Genomic DNA, 22,747 nt, shown 5'->3' with positions numbered 1-22,747 from the left:
GCAGCTATTCTGATCCTACTTGGTGCTAAGAGTAACTCCCTCTGCTGGGCTGTCACAGCACTTCAATCACCTCTTTTCCCACACTACTTGTGTATGCTGTTCCCAGTCTCACTAAGTTAAGCCCTTTAAGGTCTGGCTTATTACTCCACACAGGAAAGGTACTTAAAACATCAGGCAAGTCTGACTGTTACGAAGCTGGCTAAGGGCAATATGAAGCTAGAAAGCATGAAAAGAGGTACCAAGAGAGGTCATACAAGGAAGGACAGGCGAACAGTTGTGATTCATAAGATACGTAGTGTCCCCTTCAGAAAGCCTGTATCATGCCAAACTGGTATGCCATTTCACGAAGGCCAGGGCCTCATGCTGGCAGAGAGCCTCAACCTTCAGCCAGAAGCCCTGCTTATATAGCAGGAGCAGACAACTGCCTCCCTGATTGCCACCCCTACAGCTGGCTAATGACCCACCATTCACCCTGTGGGGGTAGGCCTCAATGATGTTCCTTCTGTCTCATTGTTACCCACCTGCCAATAACCGAGACCAACGCTTATGGGTGTTTCAACCTGGCCTGTCTAATGCAAGAACAGTGGACCGGAGTTAATCACAGGGTCTATGTATGATGGTACTTGTGGCAAGAGACCCCAGGTGCTAAACATCTTGGAGTCCTTCATGTCACCAAGAAAAATCAACAAGCAGATTTTGGTCCATGGAGCTTGCTGAGCCAGGGGACAAGCAGCTAGGGAAGTCAAAAGTCCATGATCTACCACCCTCTGGGCTGGAAAATACTTTGATTTTCCCAGAGCAGAAGCCAAGACAGCAGCCAAGATAGGAAAGGAAAAGATAGGTAGCTGTAAAAGTTCAGATTTGTGAAGCCTCATTCAACAAAGCTTTCTTACAGTCAGGGAGTCAAGGAATCAGGGAGAGGTGGATTCTTAAGTGCTGGGATGAGGGGCAGGCAGAAGGGCATGTCAAACCTGATGCTAACCAAGGGCACCTGAGAATGCTTTCTCTGTTTCCAGAGGCTCAGGGCCCCAGCCGCCACCCCCTTCATAGGGACCCTACAAAAAGCAGAAGAGAAGGTTCTATTTATTTCCTTTCCCATTCAAATGTACTTCCATTCCTCACAGTTCTCCATAGTGTGCTCACACAATTTTCTTCAGCTCATATCACATTATTTCCCATACACAACAACAGAAGCTAAGTCATTTCTATTGCCAGTGGCCATCACACACTGAATTAATTAACTTATTAATTCAGGGTTAAAAGCTTGGCAGACCACTCATCCTCTGTCTCTCTACTGTTTCGCTGATAAAGCAGTATTACTCACAGGCTTGCTAAGTTAGGAAATGTATGGGAAGGTACTTCACTTGTACCAAGTACTCACTAAATATATGACACTGTCCTCACACCATGCTATGATTTTATGATGGGCTGTCTAGCCATTCCCCTTTGTTATCCATTTAGGTTATTTCCAGCTTTTCATTACTATGAAAAGCCCTGCTATAAATATCTGGCAACATTACCTTCCCCATAATCTTTTGGAGTTATGTTTCTTAAAGTGGACTTACCAAGCTGAGACAAATAACTCTTTGTAAAGTTGTTTCCAGATTATGTTTCCCCCAATTTGTAATGAAGCCACACTGATGACCATCCTCTTTCCTTTCCCACTATGAAACTTCTGGTCAGGAAGGACAAGATGAATGTGTTCACAAGGAGAGGCAAGGTAGTTGTGAGGTTAAGAATGTTCACATTTGCTTTTGAAGAGCCATCATAAATGAGGAATTCTCATTTAATGTACAGATTCCTTCTCCATGTTCTGTCTTGTTTCCTTAGCAGCTCACTTGGGATGGGATTACAAGAAATAGGAAGTACCCAAGTCTTTTGGAAAGGCATGGCCTAACCAGGACAACCGCTCTGGTATGCCACTGCCCAGAGCCACATTCAACCTTGTGACTCTGAGGCATGAATCTAGTGTCACATGACTAATCTGTGAAGCCCAGACATTCGTAAATAGTGTATTAAAAACATCCTAGACTGAAACAGGTGTTAGTAAATTGCACTTGAACAGTAATTAAGACAAACCCTATACACCACCAAGTTGTTTGTTTACATATCCTCAAGGGGGTTAAAGAACCAACTCATTGCTAGTGGTGTTAAGCCCTAAGCCCCAGCATTTTATGAAGAACAGTTCCATTTTTCACCCTCCAAGTCATACTGTTTGACTTAAGAATGAAGTAAAACAAGATACAAAAACCTTTTGGTCCTATTCTGCAGTTAGGACCCATTTTTAGTATCCTAAACTTTTAAGACTTGGAATAATCTGTGTCAAACACTTAGCTCTACTCTCACTTTCCTTAAATTGAGTAACTTGAGTCCCCTCCCCATAGCATATTCCCCAAATCTCCAACACTTTTCTCCTTTCACTTCTGGAGCCTGAGATAGAGTCCTTCCCAGCCTCTTTCTAACCACTACACCCCACCTTCAGCTTCCCTTTTTGTAGGGGAGCAGGCACAGCTTCAGTTCCCTAGACTATGGTGGACTCTGATTCACAAGAGTCTACTCTGACTTATTAGTTTCAGAAACATCTTACAAAAGCATGTATTAATCAGCCTGACATGCAATTTTAGTTGTCAATCATAGTTACCTTAAGTCTCTGATTGAAAGCATCAAACAGCAGTTTGATTCCGTCCTGAGTCAGGTTAAGGATGAGGTCATGGCTTAGAGGAGACTACAAAACAAAAATAAAGCACTGTAAACTACTCAACAGCAACTACCAAAAACCTTACAAATCTAAATGCAATGCACAGGGATTATGGAAGTGCAGACAGCCCTTCCCTCGCCCAAGTAACAAACTGTTGTATGAATGAGGTATTCTCTGCTTCCAGCCTGAAGCTGCTGTTTCCTAATACTAGTTGAAAAGAGCCTCTTTTTTCTAGGCTTCTAGTAATAATACCTGAGGGAAAGGACCAAGATTATGTGAGTATATAAACCATTTTCTTTTGAGAGTCCAGGGTCTACATCTACAGCGTGGGTTTACTTATCAAACCTACAGAGCAGGGGATCCCTGGGTGGCGCAGCGGTTTGGCGCCTGCCTTTGGCCCAGGGCGCGATCCTGGAGACCCGGGATCGAATCCCACATCGGGCTCCCGGTGCATGGAGCCTGCTTCTCCTTCCGCCTGTGTCTCTGCCTCTCTCTCTCTCTCTGTGACTATCATAAGTAAATAAAAAAAAAAAAAAAAAAAAAACCTACAGAGCAGCCAATGAGGTACACAGGCCGGGTAAAAGGGCCTTGCTAGGACCCAAACTTGGCAGGTAGTATTCACTGCATGTCAGCTGAACCTACGTCCATTCACTTCCAGGCTGTTTGTACCATCCACAGGAAATGTTCTATACTTTGACTGCTTTAGGCCATGTTCCAAGACAAAGAAATATCTTGTGATGTTTGTGTATGAGATGATACTCTTACTCCTTCCTTCCCTCTCCTGACCATCCCATATCACATGTGCTTTTTTCTGAAAAGCCCAAATCTAAGGTCTAAGGAGTCATATTTCTTCATTTGTCCCTTCTGAGTCCTATGGGGAAGGGAGTAGCAAGCAGCACAAAGGAGTGGACAGAGCTGGCCTTGAGTACTGGTGAGCTGGTGACCTTAAGTGACTCTCAAAATTTCTCTGAGCTCTAGTTTCTTCATGGGAATACCATTATCCCTTCCCTCCAGGGTGGTTGTGGGAACAGAGGTAGTAGGTCTAGATAGCAAGAGAAAAGGCACCAAGCACAGCACTTAGTATCCAGCACTTAGATCCAGACTCATGTCTGCATCACCAGTCTGCTTTTGCTCCAATGCAATCAATTCAAGGACTTGACATCTGAAGACATTCCGTAGCCCTGAACCAAGCTTGAAATTGGCACACAGCTCTTAAAAGAGTTTAGAGGTTTCTTTATAGAACCTCCCAAAGTAGGCACAGTGAATGACAGAAATGTCGCTGTCAGAGATAGAGATGCAGGCTGGAAGGCCAGGTGCCACTGGTGTGGGCCTCACTGGAAAAATTCTCTCCAAGACCCCTCTGAGATTAGTTCAGACTGCTCCCTTCTACCCCAATGATCTTCACACAGTAGCAGGCCCGGGCGGCACCACCAGGCCCAGCAAACACTAGAAGAAAGCATGTAATTTTCTAGTAGGCCTGTATGAATGTCTAAAAAAATTAGGTCTAAGCAAGATAATACAACAATGAATCCTGACCTTAGGCTAATTATTCTCAACCCAGAACACATTTCTTTTTCTTTTCTTTTTTTAAATTTTTAAAATTTATTCAGTCATGAGAGACTGAGAGAGAGGCAGAGAAGAGAGGCAGGCTCCATGCAGGGAGCCCGATGTGGGACTCGATTCCAGGTCCCCAGGATCACGCCCTGGGCCAAAGGCCGCGCAAAACTGCTGAGCCACCCGGGCCGCCCCTCAGAACACATTTCTGAGAGGGCTATTCCATGACACTAAGCAGGATGAAGCAACATTTTAGCATCCTTAAAGATCCTTGCTTGGAGGAGAATGATGGGAGGATCTGAATTTTCTTACACTCTCCCAAGATCTAATCATTTTCCTCCCAGCATGGTTACAATTCAGGACATAACTAGACAATTTTCAAAAGTGAGCAAATTATCCTCACAACTATTATTTTATTAGTATATCTCCAGAACCAACTACGTGGTTGTTTAACCAGGCCCTTCGAGTGACCCAGAACTACACAGTTCTCCATATGAAACAGTTTAGTAAAGCTGTTTGCTCTTAATTGTTAACATTTTTTCTCCTAAGAAAGATGGGACCTACTTGATATGAACATTTAACTTCCAAGGTGTGGTTTGCTAGAGACAAAAAGATATTTCTAACATTTAATGGGGCCAAACTATTCTTCACACTTGATGGGAGCAAAGAGACAAATGGGAAAGGAAAGGAAGGAGGGCAGAGGAAGCCAGGGCTCAATTTAAGAAGCACTGCATCAGGGACGCCTGGGTGGATCAGCAGTTGAGCATCTGCCTTCAGCTCAGGGTGTGATCCCGGGGTCCTGGGATTGAGTCTTGCACCAGGCTCCCTGTGAGGGGCCTGCTTCTCTCCCTCTGCCTATGTCTCTGCCTCTTTCTGTGTCTCTCATGAATAAATAAATAAAATCTTAAAAAAAAAAAAAAAGAAGAAGAAGAAGAAGCACTGCATCAGAGCTCTGAGAGACCACCTCCTCTTGATCCTCATCAAAAGATTATTCTATTCTAGGGCACTTGGCTGGTTTGGTCAGAGAAGTATTCAACTCTTGATCTTGGGGTCATGAGTCAGAGCCCTACACTGGGTGTAGAGATTACTTAAAAGAAATAAATAAAATTTTATTTTATTTTTAAAATATTTATTTATTTATTTATTTGTTTGTTTATTTATTCATTCATTCATTCATTCATTCATTCATTCATGAGACACAGAGAGAGGGAGAGAGAGAGGCAGAGACATAGGTAGAGGGAGAAGCAGGCTCCAGGCAGGGAGCCCGCCTGATGCGGGACTTGATCTCAGGTCTCCAGGATCACACCCCGGGCTGAAGGTGGCACTAAACCGCTGGGCCACTGGGGCTGCCCAATAAATAAAATTTTGAAAAAGATTATTCTATTACAAGGAAACTTGTGATAGAATATCCACATTACAGAAGGAGAACCAGACAGGTTTTTAACCTGCCAAAAGTTGAACGGCTAAGAAACAGAAAGAGCACCGATCTGAACCAAGGTCTAGACTAAGCCCACATTTTCCAATTGATTCCAGCTGCTTAGAAGGTATCAGGAAATGAGCTTAATGCTAAAACTACTATATATACCCAAAGACTGGAACAACAGACAACAAAGACAGTGATATTAGAAACAAACTTTGTTCTTAAAAACTGCTTAAGCCTATTTTCAGATGTATCTAATTTTGGGGTGTCCAAATCTGATTTAACTGAATGTGTAGGAGTTATAAGCTCAAGAAGCAAGCCCATTATCCATGTTTGGATGGTTGTTAATTGTTGAGTAATTCCCTCATGGTGTAACGCTGAAAGTCAGAGTAGGTTAGGGATCATCTGAGTACAACAAAGAGGAAAAGTCACCATCCTTCATTTTATAAATGAGAAAACACTTTGATACTGTGGCTCAAGGAATCCCCTGGCCCACTCTTAGAAGTACCTTGTTATGTGGTAGGCACCACAAGAATATCTAAGCACTTGCTTGGAGATTATGAATTCCCTGTCTCAGGAAGATCCCTCATATAGGGTCTCTCTCACTGGGCTGGCAAGAAGTATTATTGTACAGACTGTAATGTTTGGACATAGATAAGAGGCTCAACTCTGACACTAGGACAAACTGGAAAGCCTCAGAGAAATCTCACTCACCTCTAATCCACAACATTCTTCATGTCAAAAATAAACTGTTGTTTTAGGATCTGAAACTCACTGGAACAAATAGAACTAAAATAATCAAAAACGGTACTTAAAAGGTCTCAGAAAAGCCAACAAGGACACCTTATAGCATGTACAGGCTCAAAACTATTTATTCCCTAAGATTTGTGAGACATAGGACACCATAAATGTTGCTCCACACAGCAACACATAGTCTATGTCACAGAAAAATCACAGGTTTCAGAGAGTTCAGAAGGTAGATTGCATTTTTAGAGAGATAGGAATCCTATTTCTAAAAGCCCATAAATAACAGTCTCTAACTTTACTTATAAAACCAAACACAAAAAACCCGAATGTTCAGAAAGTCCTCTGATATAACATATCCACTTTTTCTGGAAATGGAAAACGTCTTTGTAGATATATGCAACATTATTATTATAGGGGTTAATTCCTGGCACAATTGACCAACATTTAATAGAGACTACCATAAATCAGACCCCCCCCCAAAAAAAGCAAAATATGAAATATGTCCATTAATTTGAAGCCAATATTCTGATATATGATCTGATGTATCTGATCATTCTCACTAAAGTAGTGAGCTATACCTGCTTCTTTTTAAGTGTGAAGTGCTCTGCTGGCTAGAAATTTGCTCTGCAACAACTCTGAACACAAACTAAAGCAATCAACAAATCAGAAAAGATTATATTTTAAACACAAAAGTGGAAGGCAAGCACCCTAGGAGACAAAACAGTCCCTGAGGTAACCACCCACTGAAATGTCCCCGTCTAAGGACCAGCAGGTAAGTCAAATACATCAAACAAGTTCAGTTATTAATGCTCTTCCAAAACTGACAGCACTAGATTATCAAGACCAAAAGTTTCAGAATCAAAGAAAATGTACTTAGTAACTGACTAGGGCTAGAGATTCTCCCAAACACAATGACCTAGCAATCCCTGCCAGTCTGCCTCTCCCAGAGCATCAACCTCTGGAGGTGACTCAATGATGAGGAATGCTATTTCAGTAAACAAAGCAGCTACCACTCACCTGTTCGCTGTAGAGAACCTGGACATTTTTGATGATGCGACAGTGCTTCTGAAGAATGGCCACTGCCTGAGCCAGAGGCATTCCTGAAATAAAGGAAGGATACCTGTGTGGTTACTTGGGCTATTCATTTACTGACATTTATCTTAATACTAGGTATTAGACTCTGCCATAAAGCCTGTGATGGGAGGGCAGGTCTATAAACATATTAGTAAATAAAACTTCAGTAAGCAGCAAGAGCTAGAATAAAGTTAGCAGCAAGCAGTAAGGGATCAGTTGGATTGCTTAAGGGGAGGGAGTGAATATACAAGAGACTCCTGGAAATGAGAAGGAATGTGTCAATTCCGAGCAGGAAAAGGGCTCAGAGAAGTCAAAGTCAGCATGAACCAAAGAACAGTGAGAAAAGCAGGGACTTCATGACTGGATCTGGAGACCAAGGTTCTGGTTCACTCTGCCACGAATTACATAATCTAGGGCAGGTTCCTTCCTCTACTTTCTGGCATGTCTCCTCATCTCTCAAAGGAGAGTCTGCAGGAGCACATGACTTGTAAGGGCTTGTTTAAAAAGTTAAAAATCACACATCTACCAGAATCACAGATCTACCAGAATCCTTATTTTTTTTTTAAAGATTTTATTTATTCATGAGAGAGAGAGAGAGAGAGAGAGAGAGAGAGAGAGAGAGGCAGAGACACAGGCAGAGGGAGACGCAGGCTCCATGCAGGGAGCCTGATGCGGGACTTGATCCTGGGTCTCCAGGATCACGCCCTGGGCTGAAGGCGGTGCTAAACCGCTGAGCCACCCGGGCTGCCCTACCACTGTGTTCCTAGGAAACACCCAATTGGAGTCAAGGGGAAAAGCTATCTTGGTAAACTTTGGTCTTCCACAGGCCATGAGACCAGAGAAGACTAACAATGTCAGGGCCTAGGTGACCAATCCAGGTATTGCAGGACTTCCTTACATAGGTGCATGGATCCCTAAGAAGAGTCTATGAACATACAAAACTTCCAAGCAAAAATCTGAGTGTATGGGTTTTCTGGGAAAAGTGCTATTCCCTTCTCAGAGACCCAAGAACAGGTTAAGATCCTGAGCTAAAGCAATGGACCAAGCCAATGGCAGGCTAGGTGAAGGATGCCACCAAATACACTTCAGGGGCCAGCCAAGTGTGAGAACTCGCAAAGCTGTCACCAAAAAGTTAGAACATGGACTCACAGCAGAGACAGCTGAGCACTGTTTTTGTGCTCTTCTTTGTAACTATTTCAAGGTCTGTCCAAAACAAGGCCCCAGAACCCCCAGGTTCAAGTATGTCCCTGAGCTTGGTCCACTGCCGTCTTCCATTCACGTTTGGGTATTTGTTCACCATTAAACCTCAGAACAGAAAATGTGATGCAGCAGGACTCCTTCTATGGCATGAGTCCTCTGCTGATTTGAGAGGTGGCAGTGGCAGGCAACGTGGAAAATACACTGGAATTTTACACTGAAACTGCTGTGGTCAGAAGTGCCTGCCAGGAGCATCATCATCTTTTCCTTGACCCTCTCTCTAGTTTCTGAAGATATAGCAGAAAATAATCTTCTTTGAAGATACTGGTAACAATTCCAGAAGACAAAACACATGCCACCAATGCACTGTGCTTCCAGATATTCTGGGTTTAATTCAGCCGCCGAATGAGCTGATTGATGCATTCACCTCGATAGCCAGGTAAGCCCACCTCCTTGAGGAAAAGCCCACTCTATTCTTGGTAGCATGTCGGGCCATTGAGAGGTGGAAAGGACGTAAGAACGCAGAGATGGCCTGGAAATTCTTCCCCGGAAAGGCAATTTCATGAATGAGGTCTTACAAGCAAATAACACCATACTTCCCCAGATGCTCCTCAATCACTGTGTTGTCCGTCAAAGGGATGGTTTTATTCTTGACCTTGGCTTGTCCACGTTTCAAGATGAGTTCCCGGACAGACTTCAGATTTGGAAATCCCCAGGTCACATAAGGTTCCACTATCCGCAGTGTCTTCATGGTCTGGGGGGTTACTCTGAAAAAGACACCACTGAAGATCTTCTTCAGGCGCAGCCTTGCAATGGTCCTCTGTACCAGTGAACTCACCCCATTAATCCTTTGGATGCGTACAATGAAGGCCAAGGAATGTTTATCTGGCACTTCTAAGCCATGAGGTTTCACTTCCAGGCGTCTGAGGCGCACCCTGTCACGCTGCTGCCGCCAGGAATCATGTAGGAACCACTCCAGTCGCTTAAACTTGAGCTTTTTTCCTTTATTCTCCTTCTTGTCCAAAAGCGCCTGCTTTGCTTGAGTGGCTTTAAGGGCCTGATAAGCCTTCCTCTTTTTCAGGAGATTTTCTGGAACCAAAGGGATCTTTTTTCTTTGCTCTTGCTCCGCCATGTTTCCCGAGCAGCGGCTACTGCTCAAGAATCCTTATTTTACTAAGGATTTCACTGGATCCTTATCAACTCACAAATCCTCTAAATCTTAATACTTGATTTTTAAACTCAAGGCCCATTATAAACAAATTTATATATGCCCCCAATTTAAGAAATCCAGTATCTTTAAGATCCCAAGGACTACCAGGGAATACAAAAAAGTATGTTTCAGAGTTCATTATATTTCAAACAAGAAGAAATTCACAGAGGCAATTCAAAACAAAGTCTCAGACTAAATCCAAAGTCAAAGACTCATAGCTTTATGAACCCAAGGATAGTGGTATTATTCACCACTCTCTGGATCCCCAGCACCCAGTACAGGCTTGACCACATAGTGGCTGTTGAATAAATATTTATTCAACAGAGCTGAAGGATAATGGAGTAGGTAATAAGAGAAAGGGAGGAAGGACCACCATATGACCTCAGGCAAGCACAGTGGCTTCCATTCAAGATCAGTTTACCTCTGATTCTAGGACGATGTGCAGAAAAGAGCTTACACAGAGAATAGGAGGTTATAAAAACATGGTTTGTCTACATTTAGACAATGATCTAACCCTGCCTTCATTTGATGGTCCATTCTACAGTCTGAAGAAAGTTGGAGGAGCACTTTCCAACTTTCTATAATAACAAGGCACTTTCCAACCTTCTATAATATAGGGCCTGGTACACAGTAAAGGTTTAATAAATGTTTGTTGAGAAAATGACCAAGTTGGATGCATCACTCAGCTTTGCCATTCTTGAAATGGAGAAGTTTCTATGCTATCTCTCCCAAATGAATGGGCAAGCATCCATGTGGAACAGACAGATAAGCTCAGTTAGGTGTTGAGAAATAGAAGGCCACATGGCTTCTCTGACCCACATGGCACAAATCAGTTTGTTTGTTTCTTTCTTTCCTTCTTTTCTTTTTTTTTTTTAAGATTTTTAAATTTATTTATTCATGAGAGACACACACACACACAGAGAGAGAGAGAGAGAGAGAGAGAGAGAGAGAGAGAGGCAGAGACATAGAGAGAGAAGCAGGCTCCATGCAGGGAGCTCGATGTGGGACTCAATCCCCGAACTCCAGGATCAGGACATGAGCCAAAGGCAGTCGCTTAAACGGTGAGCCACCAGGGCTGTCCTACAAATCAGTTTCTCAAGGGAGGATTCTTTTCTACTTAACCACATCAAATCTCTGGCCTTGGAATCTTCAGGTCCTCAAATCCTGAGTCACCAGGAGAGGAATCCACCTAGAGGAGACAAACCAGCTATGATGGTCAGTTGTCACTCAGCTGCTGATAAAGGAAGGCTACAAAAAGCCTCTAAAGGGAACCAACCATATGAATGGCAAAGAAACTAGAGGATTGCTCCAGTTTTAACAGTTACCTAGACCCAAAATGAGTATGGAGTGTATGTCAGCCTTCTAACCTGTATATATATCCTATATCTTATAGATCTCATCATTTACCTGCTTATAATCCTCCAATGGTTTCTCATTATAGAGCAATAAAACTCAAATAACATGCTACCACCTAAAGTTCCTGAATATTCTGGATCTTGTCCACTTCCATTTTTCTTTCCACTGCTCATCATGCCTCCTTTGCTCCAAGGACATGTCAAACTCTTTCCTATCCTAGCCCTTTGAGCTAGTTCAGATTCTGAGGTAGTGTTCTTCCCATAATTCGTTTCTTCTCATTCTTTAGTTCTTGACTCACATCTCACTTCCGCAACCGCCTTATCTAATGAAGCCTCCTATCCAGTTTATCTATTCATCTCTGCTATACCTTAAGGACAGAAACATTATCTGTCTTACTCACTGCTGTATCCCCAGCACCCAATCACTGTGCTTAGCAGGTGGTCTTATGTATCTATTGAGCTCTGATTGAGTGAAACAAAGCAATTATGGGACATGTAAGTCCTGTACCACAGACCCTGGTGACCACTCTTTCACATTCCTTCTCCTTCTCTACCTCCCCAAATCTAGTCTCTAACTTTCTTCCTAAATCCATGTCCACAACACACTTCACTAATAGATACCCTCTTTTCCACTGGACCCCAAACTCCTTGGTAGTGTCCTAGGCAGCTAAAACCAAAGAGCACTGGGAATATGGAAAACCTACTTTCTTGTTTCATCAGTACAGCATGTTCTAATTATAATACCAAATGGCTTATAGTTCCCTACACACACAATCTTTCCCATTGTTTTGTTTTGAATTTGACTGGAAAATTTATGTCTATAGAGACACTGTAGAAGAGAAATCTGGCAGATTTCTGATAGAGCTTTCCTGGTGCTCACTGGATCCAGGTATCCACTGGTTCCTGTGGCTTGAAGAAAGCCCCCCCCCCCCCGAATCCCCAGGTCAGATCAAGTTCTTTCTCCCCTTCTAAAGAACCCTATACAACTTCTACCTCATTTTAATAAAATATACTATTTCTGTAACCCTTCCCTCACACCAGACTAAGCTCTTCAGGGCATATGACCATTTCCTATTCAACTTATGTTTGTAAGCAGAATCCACAAGAGGTATACACGCTGCCTTCAATAGAATGAGCCTTCAGTTTCTCTAGAACAGTTCAGACACATGTCTCCACACCAATACATTCTCCAAGTCTTAATGAAAACATTTCTAGTTTGTTCTGCCTTTACTCCACCACTACTAGTCAAGGGGAGTAAAGTCAAGCCATCAATGGCATTCTCAGAGATTCCTCTTTGCCTAGGTTTTCCTGCCCCTGTGTTACTGGCATTTCCCTAAGCTCCCAGCATTACACAAAGGCCAGGAAGGCAGCCAAGAAGCTGGATGCAGCTCCCCACTGTGATGCCAGGCAGATGATGGCAAGGGCTAGATGCATCTGCATTTGCAGCTACCAAGAAGAACTGAGACACAAAGCTGAGCCAATCCTCAGAAGAGCAGAGGGGTGGGAAGCAGGAAATCCCTGTTCAGCTACCTACCTTTCATCTCTACTTTTCTGAGCTTGCTCCTCACTGGCAAATGGAAATTACCTTACAGGGTTTTAGTGACTTTAGTTAAGCACTGGTTCTCTAGCCTAGGAATGTAATTCTAAAACAAAGATCCACTTCTGAGACCTATCCCTACCTATCAGCCCCAATTGGAGTTTAGATGTGTTGAGGGCTGGGGAGAAAGAAGACTGAGAGAGAGGGGGAAAAATTTTTTTTTAAGCTTGAGGAAGTGAAAATAACCATAATCTTTCAGGTAGACCTGATTTAAAACTGCAGATTTTTAAAAACAATTTTATTAAGTAATCTCTACACCCAATGTGGGGCTCAAACCTATAACCCTGAGATCAAGTCACATGTTCTACCAATCCAGCCAGCCACACACCCCTAAAAATACAGATTCTTAAGACCCACAGAGAATCATTAAGGTCAAGCCACTTCTATGACGTTTCCCTCAAAGTTCAATTCTGGGTCATTGTACAGAAAAGCTCTTTTCATTCTTTTTGCTATTTAGTTTGAAAGAGCTACCCAAATCCTTGATTACTAGAAACTGGCAGAGTTAGGAGTGGGGGCTAAGGAATCTAAACAACAGGTGACAGAGGAAGCCTTGCTCTTCCACCAGGCTTTTTTTTGGGGAGTGGGGGTGAAAGAGGAATCCTGGTCTCAGGTGACAATCCTACCCCCAATTGTTTATAAGTCAACCCTACCCCCAATGTGGGGCTCAAACTCACAATTCCCGGGATCAAGAACTGAGCCAGCCAGGTACCCCTTCAACTGACATTCTAATCATTACTTTTGGCTAAGAGGCTCTGTACCGTTGAGATCCGAAAACTAGATGCATCATCAAGCAGTTTGAAGCTATGGCTGTGGTTCTCACTCAGCCCGATGAAATACTGGTAAGAGAAACTGTGCGTAGGGGAGGATCTTTCTTAAATAGAAAGCAAACAGCACCCATGTGAATGGGTCTGGAGGCAAATATAACACCGGCCTCCCAATCAACCTCTTGGTGCTTCACAAGAGGCCAAAGTGTTTCATACCAGCTAAAATTTTGGGAAGAACTCTACAGGAGTGGTGTAAGCTATGAGAAATTGGCTAAGGCCTCTCATTAAAACCGGTTCCTATTACCCAGAGGTGTGTAGTTCAGTTAGTTCACAGAGACAATGAGCACCAGCAGGGTCCTACCAGCATCTATTGTGCAGTGTCTCCTCTACTATGCCTCCACTGACAAGAGTCTTCCAGATTCATGCAAGAGCTATAGCTCAAAGGAGCAGGTGACTCAGTCCAGTAGCCCAAATTAGTGGGACAAAAGTTCAAGTCTGCACAAACAAAGAGGACCAACACCTGCTTCACACTCCTTTTCTAGTGCTGGATCATTGTAAACATACACCGGAGTTACTGAATGTGTACACATAAAGGTAGTGATGTTGGGAAGAGTTGAAACTGGGCCAAAACCCCAAAAATGGCCAAACCGCATTTTATACAAACTAAATGTTACTTTCCATGAACTCGAATTTCATTCAAGCTTCAACTCTCTCTGCTAAGGTCTGGGTTTAGGATTACACCACACACATCGACCACATTAAAAACAAGAAGGAAACAAGTCACAAGTTCCTTTATTTAATACACAGACTCTTCTCACCTCCCTCGACTAGGTTCCTAACATGTGATTAGGGGACCTAACCCTAGCTTTTCCCTTCAGACCAGGCAACCTACAGCCCAGAGGAGCAAAGGAAGACGGACTACTGTGGCGTTTCAGGGTGTCAGTCACTTTTTAGCTGTTAAGTCTGCAAAATGGAAATAGGAAAACAATAGTACGGGCCCTCCGGCCCCAAGGACGCATACTTGAGATAATTACGCACAGGAGCGCAGGTCTACCCTTGAGTAAGTGTTTGGGGCGTGTCGGCCATTGTTGTTATTATTACTACTGTACCACTGCCCCAGGAGGAGCCCTGCTGAGGCCTGAGGCGAGGGCGTCAAGGCCAGGACGAGAGCCACACTTGAGGGTCTGGCCAGTAGCAGCGGGTAACTTAGTGCCTGGGGCCCAAAGAGCCGAGAGGACGGAGGAGGCGACGAGCTGCAGGCGCAGGGGAATAAGGGGCAGAGGTCAGAGGCAAGAAGCGCCTTGAGGGAAATGAGAAGCAGAGTAAGGTCCAGAAGCAGGACCCACACTCACCCAGCGTGAATTCCCATTGCTCATTCCCCAGAGAGCGCTCGGGCACCACCTCCAGATCCAGCATTGGTTCAGCTCGCCGGGCCGGGGCGGCCTCCCTGCAGCAGCGCAGACAGCACCCAAGCTGGGGAGACAAAGCAGCAACTGACCCGCCGTCCCCGCGGGCGCAGCTCTCCACCTAGTCCTCGGCTGCCCGCGGCACCAGCCCAACACCACACCTCAGGTCAGCGGGGCTCAGCCCAGCTCACCTCACCGGCAGCAGCCGCGGCGGCAGGGGCAGCGGCGACAGCCGGAGCGTCTGCAGCAAAACTGGCGTGCGGGGCCGTAAAGCGTGGCTGGGGCGGGGCAAGGCGGGGTTTCAGTCTCGGGGGAGGAGCCCAAGGCGGGGTCGCGCACGCGCACAGTGCTGTGGAAGGCGGGGCGAAGGCTGAGCGAAGCCCGACAGTAGCGCCGGGCCGGGTGCGCGCTTGCGGAGCCGGGGGCGCGTGCTCCGTGACCCACATCCGCACGCCACACTGCACACACTTAAACGTCTACACAAGGATGTGCACACCACGCAACTCACAAACGTGACGTGGTTATACAGCATCCGTCTGCCTTCTACACCTGTGTCCCACTCACGTTCACGGGGCGCCAAGGCGAGTTCCGAGGGTGCAACCTGAGGCCCAGCGGGGAGCGGGGGCAGCGACTTCCAAGGGAGTGCGTTACGTGCCCGAGTGTTTGCTTGGGGGCAGGGAGCAGTGGGAGAGGAATAGCTAGACTGGGGAGCAGCGGGGCGAGACCTCCGCTGACCTAGTCCAGAGGTGTACAGCCCCTTGGGGCCGGGATCCCGAGGTCGTGGGCGGAGCTCAGCCTCAAGCCAACGCTGGATGCTCTTGCCCAAACCTCTGGGCCCCTTTGTGCCTCATTCTCCTCCTTTACGGGTTGGAAAAGGGGGTCCTCTGGCCTGTTCAGCCTGAGCTTTTGGCTCATGACCTGAGGCCCTTAAAAACTAAAAGGCAAACAGACCTCTTTGAGAGCCAAGCCTTCAAGGAAGCCGACTGGATTTTCACACCACCCTGAGACGTCAGCTTGTACCTCATTTTACAAGCGAAGAAGAAGGCCTAGAGCTGTAAAAGCCTTGCTGTCCTAGGTGTTAGAACCCAAGTTCTTTCTATGACACTGCCCTTCTAGGAAGGATTTTAGCAGGGGAGAGAATGACATGCTAAAGTCTCAAATGGTTTGGTAGGAATGTAACTTGGGAGGCTACATCAAAACTTGAAGTTACAGCTTTTTGGCATTAAAACAACATGGAGGGATCCCTGGATGGCTCAGCGGTTGGGCGTCTGCCTTCGACCCAGGGCGTGATCCTGGAGACCAGGATAGAGCCCCATGTCCGGCTCCTTGCATGGAGCCTGCTTCTCCCTCTGCCTGTGTCTCTGGCTCTGTCTCTCTGTGTCTCTAATGAATACAATTTTTAAATCATAAAAAAAATAAAAACATGGAGAAGGATGCCCATTGCTGCATCACACGCCAAAACAATAGACTCAAGTCACTGAGATGTCCATCAGTAGGGAAGTGGGAACTAAACTGTGATATATATAATAGAAAATGTTAAAAAAAACGAAATATATCCCTGTATGCTGATGTGGAAGGAGCACTACAGAAAAAAGCCAGGTGTCAACTGTATAGTATGTAAAAACAGAAATAAAAGAAACACTGTCCATACCAAAAAAAAAAAAAAACAACAACAACACCTTTTCGGAAAGATAAACAAAAAATTATCAACCTAATACAGGGAGCGGGGCAGGGATAAGGTGGACATTTACTTCTTACTATGCATGGCAAGCATTAAAGATGTGGATAGGTTAGGCTATATGTGAATGAGATAGGTTTAGGATAGGTTAGTTGGGCAGCTGGCCTAAATGGCATGGGAGTAGACCTAGAAAGAAACTTCTGGCATTGATGAGGAGTAATCTTAGTTGATCTAAAATGTTTGAATTGAACTCAAATCCAACCAGATTAGGTAGAACTAGTTCTTATATTAAAAAAAAAAAAAGAAAAAACCCTTGGAGGGATTTATTTCTGGTGAACAAAGAGGTTGGGGCAGGTCCAGTGGAGGTGTGGGAGAAGAAAGACAAAGCCACACTGGATAACAACATGAAAAGGACTTTTAGTCTGAAAGATCCAAGTAGCAGGAAGAACAGGGGTGGGAAAGCACCTAAGAAATTCTCTATTGGGGGGCGTGCCTGGATGGCTCAGTGGGTTGAGTGGCTGACTTGATTTCAGCTCAGGCCATGATCTTGGGGTCATGAGATTGAACCCTGCATCAACCTCTACACTCAGCATATAGTCTGCTGGAGATTCTTTCCCTTTCCCTCTGTCCCTCCTCTTGCTCACATTGTTCTCTTTCTAAATAAGTAAATAAATAAATAAATAATAAATAAATAAATAAAGTAAGTAAGTAAGTAAATAAAATCTGAAAGAAAGAAATAAAAAAACAAGTTCCCTACTGGGATAATAGGCAGATAGGTGTGAACAGTGTCAGTCAACAACAAATGGTTATCTTTGCTCATTGTGTTATCATCAAACTTTTGGCTTAAGTGTAGTCCACCCAGGTTTTTGTCAGGGGTGGGAGTGATAGTTCTGGGATGGTGGTCTGGGAAGAGACCGTTGTCCAGAGCCTGGTATACTGTACAGAAGTAGGAAGTGCCTCAGGGGTATAGACCAATGTGGGAGAATGTCAGCAACTGCCATTCCAGTAACAGGATGAGGATGTTCAGAAACATTGAACTGGCTACTGGTGGACCACTAAAAGTGTATTCAGGGGCACAGGTCATATCTCAGCAGTTAAAACTAGACATGCAGGGACTGTCTCAGGTTAGAGTATAGGGGTGTGAAAATTAATAAAAGGAAACTTATTTAGGGACACCTGGGTGGCTCAGTTTAGCAACTGACTTGGTTTTGGCTCAGGTCCTAATCTCAGGGTCTTGGGACCAAGCCCCACCTCAGGCTCGGTGCCCAGATTCTGCTTAAGATTCTCTCCCCCTCTCTATGCCCCTCCTCCCCCTTCTTAAATAAAATTAAATAAATAAATAAAATCTTATTAAAAAAAAAAAACGCCAGGAAACTCTAGAATGGAAGCAGGAGGCCAGTAGGGGGAGCTCTCACACCCCACTCCTGGTGATCAACTGTAGACCCAATAGAACCAGAGGTACCTTGTAAATCCGTATTATTTTTACTGACTTGCCAGGTGGAAGAAAGGTTTCCTCCTCTGTGGGCAACAGCGCAGCCAATGAAAAACCACTGTAGTTTGAACTCCCATTTTACTCCAATTGACCTTTTGTTTATAATAGCTTCCCTGTTTCCTATGTAAGAACTCTCCTCTCCTTTATTCTAGGGGTTTATTTATGGCTCTGCTGTATGCTGTAGTTTGTCCCAGATTAAAATACTCTTTTTTTAAAAAAAGATTTTATTTATTTATTCATGACAGACAGGGAGAGAGAGAGAGGCAGAGACACAGGCAGAGGGAGAAGCAGGCTCCATGCCGGGAGCCCAACGCCGGACTCGACCCTGGGTCTCCAGGATCACACCCCGGGCTGAAGGTGAACCACTGGGCCACCGGGGCTGCCCAAAAATTCTCTATTCTTGAACAAACCCATTTTTGCTGATAAAAATAACTGGCAGACTTATTTTGAAGGTTAACATTGGTTAAACACAAGGACTGGAATTTTTTTTTAAGATTTTATTTATTTATTCATGAGAATACACAGAGAAGAGAGAGGAGGGGGGAGAGACACAGGAAGAGGGAGATGCAGGCTCCATGCAGGGAGCTCCACGTGGGATTCGATCCCAGGTCTCCAGGATTACTCCCCGGGCTGAAGGCGGCGCTAAACTGCTGAGCCACCCAGGCTGCCCAGGACTGGAAGTTTGAATCCTAGTTCTGCCATATAATGATTTTGTGCTTTGGGTAAATTACTATGTCTTAGTTTTATTTGTAAAATGATCATACTTCACAGATTTGTTAGCACTTATGAGTGTCTGACTTACAGGTAAATGGTTTATGTGGAACTAAATTTTTTTTAAAAAATATTTTATTTATTTGAGAGAGAGAGAGGAGAGAGCACAAGCAGGGGAGTGGCAGGCAGAGGGAGAGGGAGAAACAGGCTCCCCGCTGAGCAGGGAGCCCAATGCCCTGCTCAATCCCAGAACCCTGGAATCATGACCCGAGCAGAAGGCAGACACCTAACCTACTGACCTACCCAGGCGCCCCCTAAAATGTTTTTAAAAATCTAATAGTGACAGAATTGATGGAATCCTTTGACAAGACCTATATACTGAATGTGGAGATGAAGGAGAAAAGGAGTAAAGAATAAAAACAGGTTTCTAGCTTTGGGTAGCTGGATGGAAGGTGGTGTTCCTCAGGACAAAGGCTGGGGGAACTGGCAATGGAGGGCCAGAAGGATGGCAAGCCTATTAAAATGGTCACATGTGATAGCTTAGAAAGCGGAAAAAGTACACATTTGAAGGTGAAAAGCTTAGAAAACAAAATCTTAGTACCATGGTTACATTGTATTTGTCAAGAATGGACTGGGGAGCCCCTCCCAATCAGCCTTACAAAGGACACTCCTCCTCTCTCAGGGTAGAAGGCCCTCAGTCTCTAAACAGCCCCCACCCCCGTGACATTTCATAATTGTTCGTGCAGTAACTTTATTCTCCCCTTTTTTTGAGTGGAAGTGTTTCCTGCAGTTTTCCTGTCCTATTCTACCATTGTAGCCCTGTTAAGGGCAGATCGTGACATATCCCAAGATTTTACCTCAATGCCTAGAACTTTTAGGCTGTCTCCTATAGTAGATAGATTTTCTTGATAAAGGGAGGGTAAAATTAAATAATAACTGAGAGGGTGGCCTATGATAGTCATTAACGCTATGGACAAATATTCTCTTTCCCAAGCGAAAGGTAAGATTGCGGTTTCCAGGGGTGCCTGGGTGGCTCAGGGGTCGAGCGTCTGCCTTTGGCTCAGGTCGTGATCCCAAGGTCCTGGGATCAAGTTCTGCATCAGGAACCCGCAGGGTGCCTGCTTCTTCCTCTGCTTGTGTCTCTGCCTTTCTCTCTGTGTTTCTCAGGAATAAATGGATAAAATCTTAAAAAAAAAAAGAAAAGAAAAAGATTGTGATTCCCAGTCAGGTGAAGTTGGGCATAGCCCTGTGATTTGCTAGGTCCAATGATATGTAAACAGAAGTCACATGTGCCAAATTCCCATGAGTTTTAAAAGCTAGTGTCCCTTTCATTAAACTGTCTTCTTGGCCCTGCTCCATAGTTGGCTATGTTCAGTGACTGCTCTGTCTGCACAGGCCAACTAGTGATTGGTAGTAGCAAGTTAAGTAAGAGATAAATCCTTTAAGTCAATGAACTTTTTTAAAAAATTTTTATTTATTTATGATAATAAATCTCTCACACAGAGAGAGAGAGAGGCAGAGACATAGACAGAGGAAGAAGCAGGCTCCATGCACCAGGAGCCCGATGTGGGATTTGATCCCAGGTCTCCAGGATCGCACCCTGGGCCAAAGGCAGGCGCTAAACCGCTGCGCCACCCAGGGATCCCTAAGTCAATGAACTTTTAAGAATTTGAAGGTGATACAACCAGCCTGATAAGAAAAACCAGGAAAATCAGTTATACTTTCTATACTTTTTTCCAGGATCGAGTCCCACATTGGGCTCCTCCCAGGGAGCCTACTTTTTCCTGTCTGTGTCTCTGCCTCTCTCTGTGTCTGTCTCATGAACAAATAAATAAAATCTTTTTTTAAAAAAATGCCTCAAGGAAGCCTTTTTTGACCACCTAGACTGGGTTAAATATACAACGTAATAATCAGTACTTCTAGTATAACTTAAACATTACTGCTTTTGGTCAGTTTTGAGCTACACTGTGGATTCTCCGAGGGCAGGAACCGTATATTTTGGGCAGTGGATATACATCCCCCCCTCCCTCAAATAATCCTAGGGGGTAATCACTTTGCTTTTTTTTTTTTTAAAGATTTTATTTATTCCTGAGAGACAGAGAGAGAGAGAAAGAGAGGCAGAGATCCAAGCAGAGGGAGAACCAGGCTCCATGCAGGGAGCCCAATGTGGGACTCGATCCGGGGACTCCAGGATCACACCCTGGGCCGAAGGCAGGCGCTAAACCACTGACCACCCAGGGATCCCTGCTTTTTTTTTTTTTTTAAAGATTTTATTTATATATTCATGAGAGATACACAGAAGCAGAGACATAATCAGAAGGAGAAGCAGGCTCCCTGTGGGGAACCCGATGTGGTACTCCATCCCAGGACCCTGGGATCACACCCTGAGCCAAAGGCTCAACCATTGAGCCACCCAGGCACTACCATACTTTGCTTTAATATTTTTTAAAAACCAGTAAGTTGCAATATTTTTTTTTTTAAGATTTATTTGAGAGAGAGCGAGCAAGCAGGAAGAAGGGGCTGTGGGAGAGAGAAGCCGACTCTACACTAAGCACAGTGCCTGACGTGGGGCTCAATACCAGGACTCTAAGGTCATGGCTTGAAGTGAATTAAGAGTTGGAATTTTAACTAACTGAGCCAGCCACCCAGGCTTTTTTTTTAAACTGATTTTTCCTTTTGGTTGTATGATCTATGTCCTTTGCTCACTTATAATCTTTATATTGATATGAGCCAATATATGCAATTAAAAATTTTCTAGTAGCTACATTCAAAACAAGATAAAATTAATTTTAGTATATTTAGCTCAATATATCAAATATCAATATAATCCAGTATATGAAATTATCATTTATATGTAACCAAAAATTAGTGAGATATCTTCTTACTAGATTTTTGATATCTGGTAAGTATTTTACACTAGCAGTATATATCAGTTAAGGCACTAAGCTTTCAGAGGCTTAAGTGAAATAGTCCTCCAGAACAAAGCTTTAAGAAAAAAATATTTAGGGGTGCCTTGGTGGCTCAGCTGGTTAAGTATCTGCCCTTGGCTCAGGTCATGATCCTGGGGTCCTGGGATCAGGCTCCCTGCTCAGTGGGGAGTCTGCTTCTTCCTCTCCCCTGCTCGTGTTTACTCTTTCTCTCTCTCAAATACATAAATAAAATCTCAAAGAAACAAAAAAACTTAAGATATTTAATACTGCATATTTTAAATTTAAATACAAAATTAAAAAATTCAGATCCAGTAGTTCCAGCTACAAGATCAACTATCAAGGCCTTAGCTCTCCTTCTGCTTAAAACCCCTTCCCTCAGGGGCACCTGGGTGGTTCAGTGGTGGAGCATCTGCCTTTGGCTCAGGTCATGATCCTGAGGTCCTGGGATTGAGTCCTGTGCATCAGGCTCCCCCAGGGAGCCTGCTTCTCTGTCTCTCTTAAATAAATAAATAAAATCTTAAAACAACAACAAAACACCTTCCTCAGAACTTTTCCTGATTGGCTCACCTGTTATTTAGGTCCCAGTAAAAATGTTGCTTCTTGCCACATCTTCCCTAATTCTGCCTTCATTTGATCTAATCATTTGTCCCTTGGTGCTATTTTAGTTAATTCACAGCCATCTATCACTTCACCACTTATTAATTGTTCATCTTTCCCGGAAGATGTAAACTTCACTTGGAGAGGAACTTTGCCCATCCATTAATCGCTAGAAAGCTGGCTGGCACATAGTTGGCTTACATTAAATACTTGTCAAATAAAAAAAAATTAAAAAAATCAGAGATGGCCTGGGTGGCTCAGTCAGTTAAGCATCTGCCTTCGGCTCAGGTCATGATCCTAGGGTCCTGGAACTGACT

The 22,747-nt window shown here is 44.1% G+C and overlaps 1 protein-coding gene and 1 pseudogene across 2 annotated transcripts in view; both read right to left on the bottom strand.

Moving 5' to 3' along the window:
• PHAF1 (phagosome assembly factor 1) overlaps nucleotides 1-15,279 on the bottom strand; it is a 29,715-nt gene extending 14,436 nt beyond the window's left edge. Inside the window, exons 1-4 of one of the 2 annotated variants that reach the window (XM_055305453.1) lie at nucleotides 15,214-15,279; nucleotides 14,969-15,089; nucleotides 7,437-7,519; nucleotides 2,642-2,725 (exon numbers count right to left, since the gene is read on the bottom strand). In XM_055305453.1, coding sequence (XP_055161428.1) covers nucleotides 2,642-2,725; nucleotides 7,437-7,519; nucleotides 14,969-15,032 — 231 coding nt within the window. In that variant the 5' untranslated portion in view covers nucleotides 15,033-15,089; nucleotides 15,214-15,279. Of the gene's footprint in view, nucleotides 1-2,641; nucleotides 2,726-7,436; nucleotides 7,520-14,968 lie in introns of both variants that reach the window. The other variant, XR_008661867.1, reaches the window with a different exon arrangement.
• LOC129497035 (60S ribosomal protein L7-like 1) lies at nucleotides 8,283-9,866 on the bottom strand (annotated as a pseudogene).
• Nucleotides 15,280-22,747: the final 7,468 nt, after the last annotated feature.

Source organism: Nyctereutes procyonoides, unplaced genomic scaffold (assembly GCF_905146905.1).
Source record: "Nyctereutes procyonoides isolate TBG_1078 unplaced genomic scaffold, NYPRO_anot_genome, whole genome shotgun sequence".
Classification (NCBI taxonomy): Eukaryota; Metazoa; Chordata; class Mammalia; order Carnivora; family Canidae; genus Nyctereutes; species Nyctereutes procyonoides.
The sequence above is the reverse complement of the archived record's forward strand: the minus strand, read 5'-3'. Positions and strand labels throughout refer to the sequence as shown.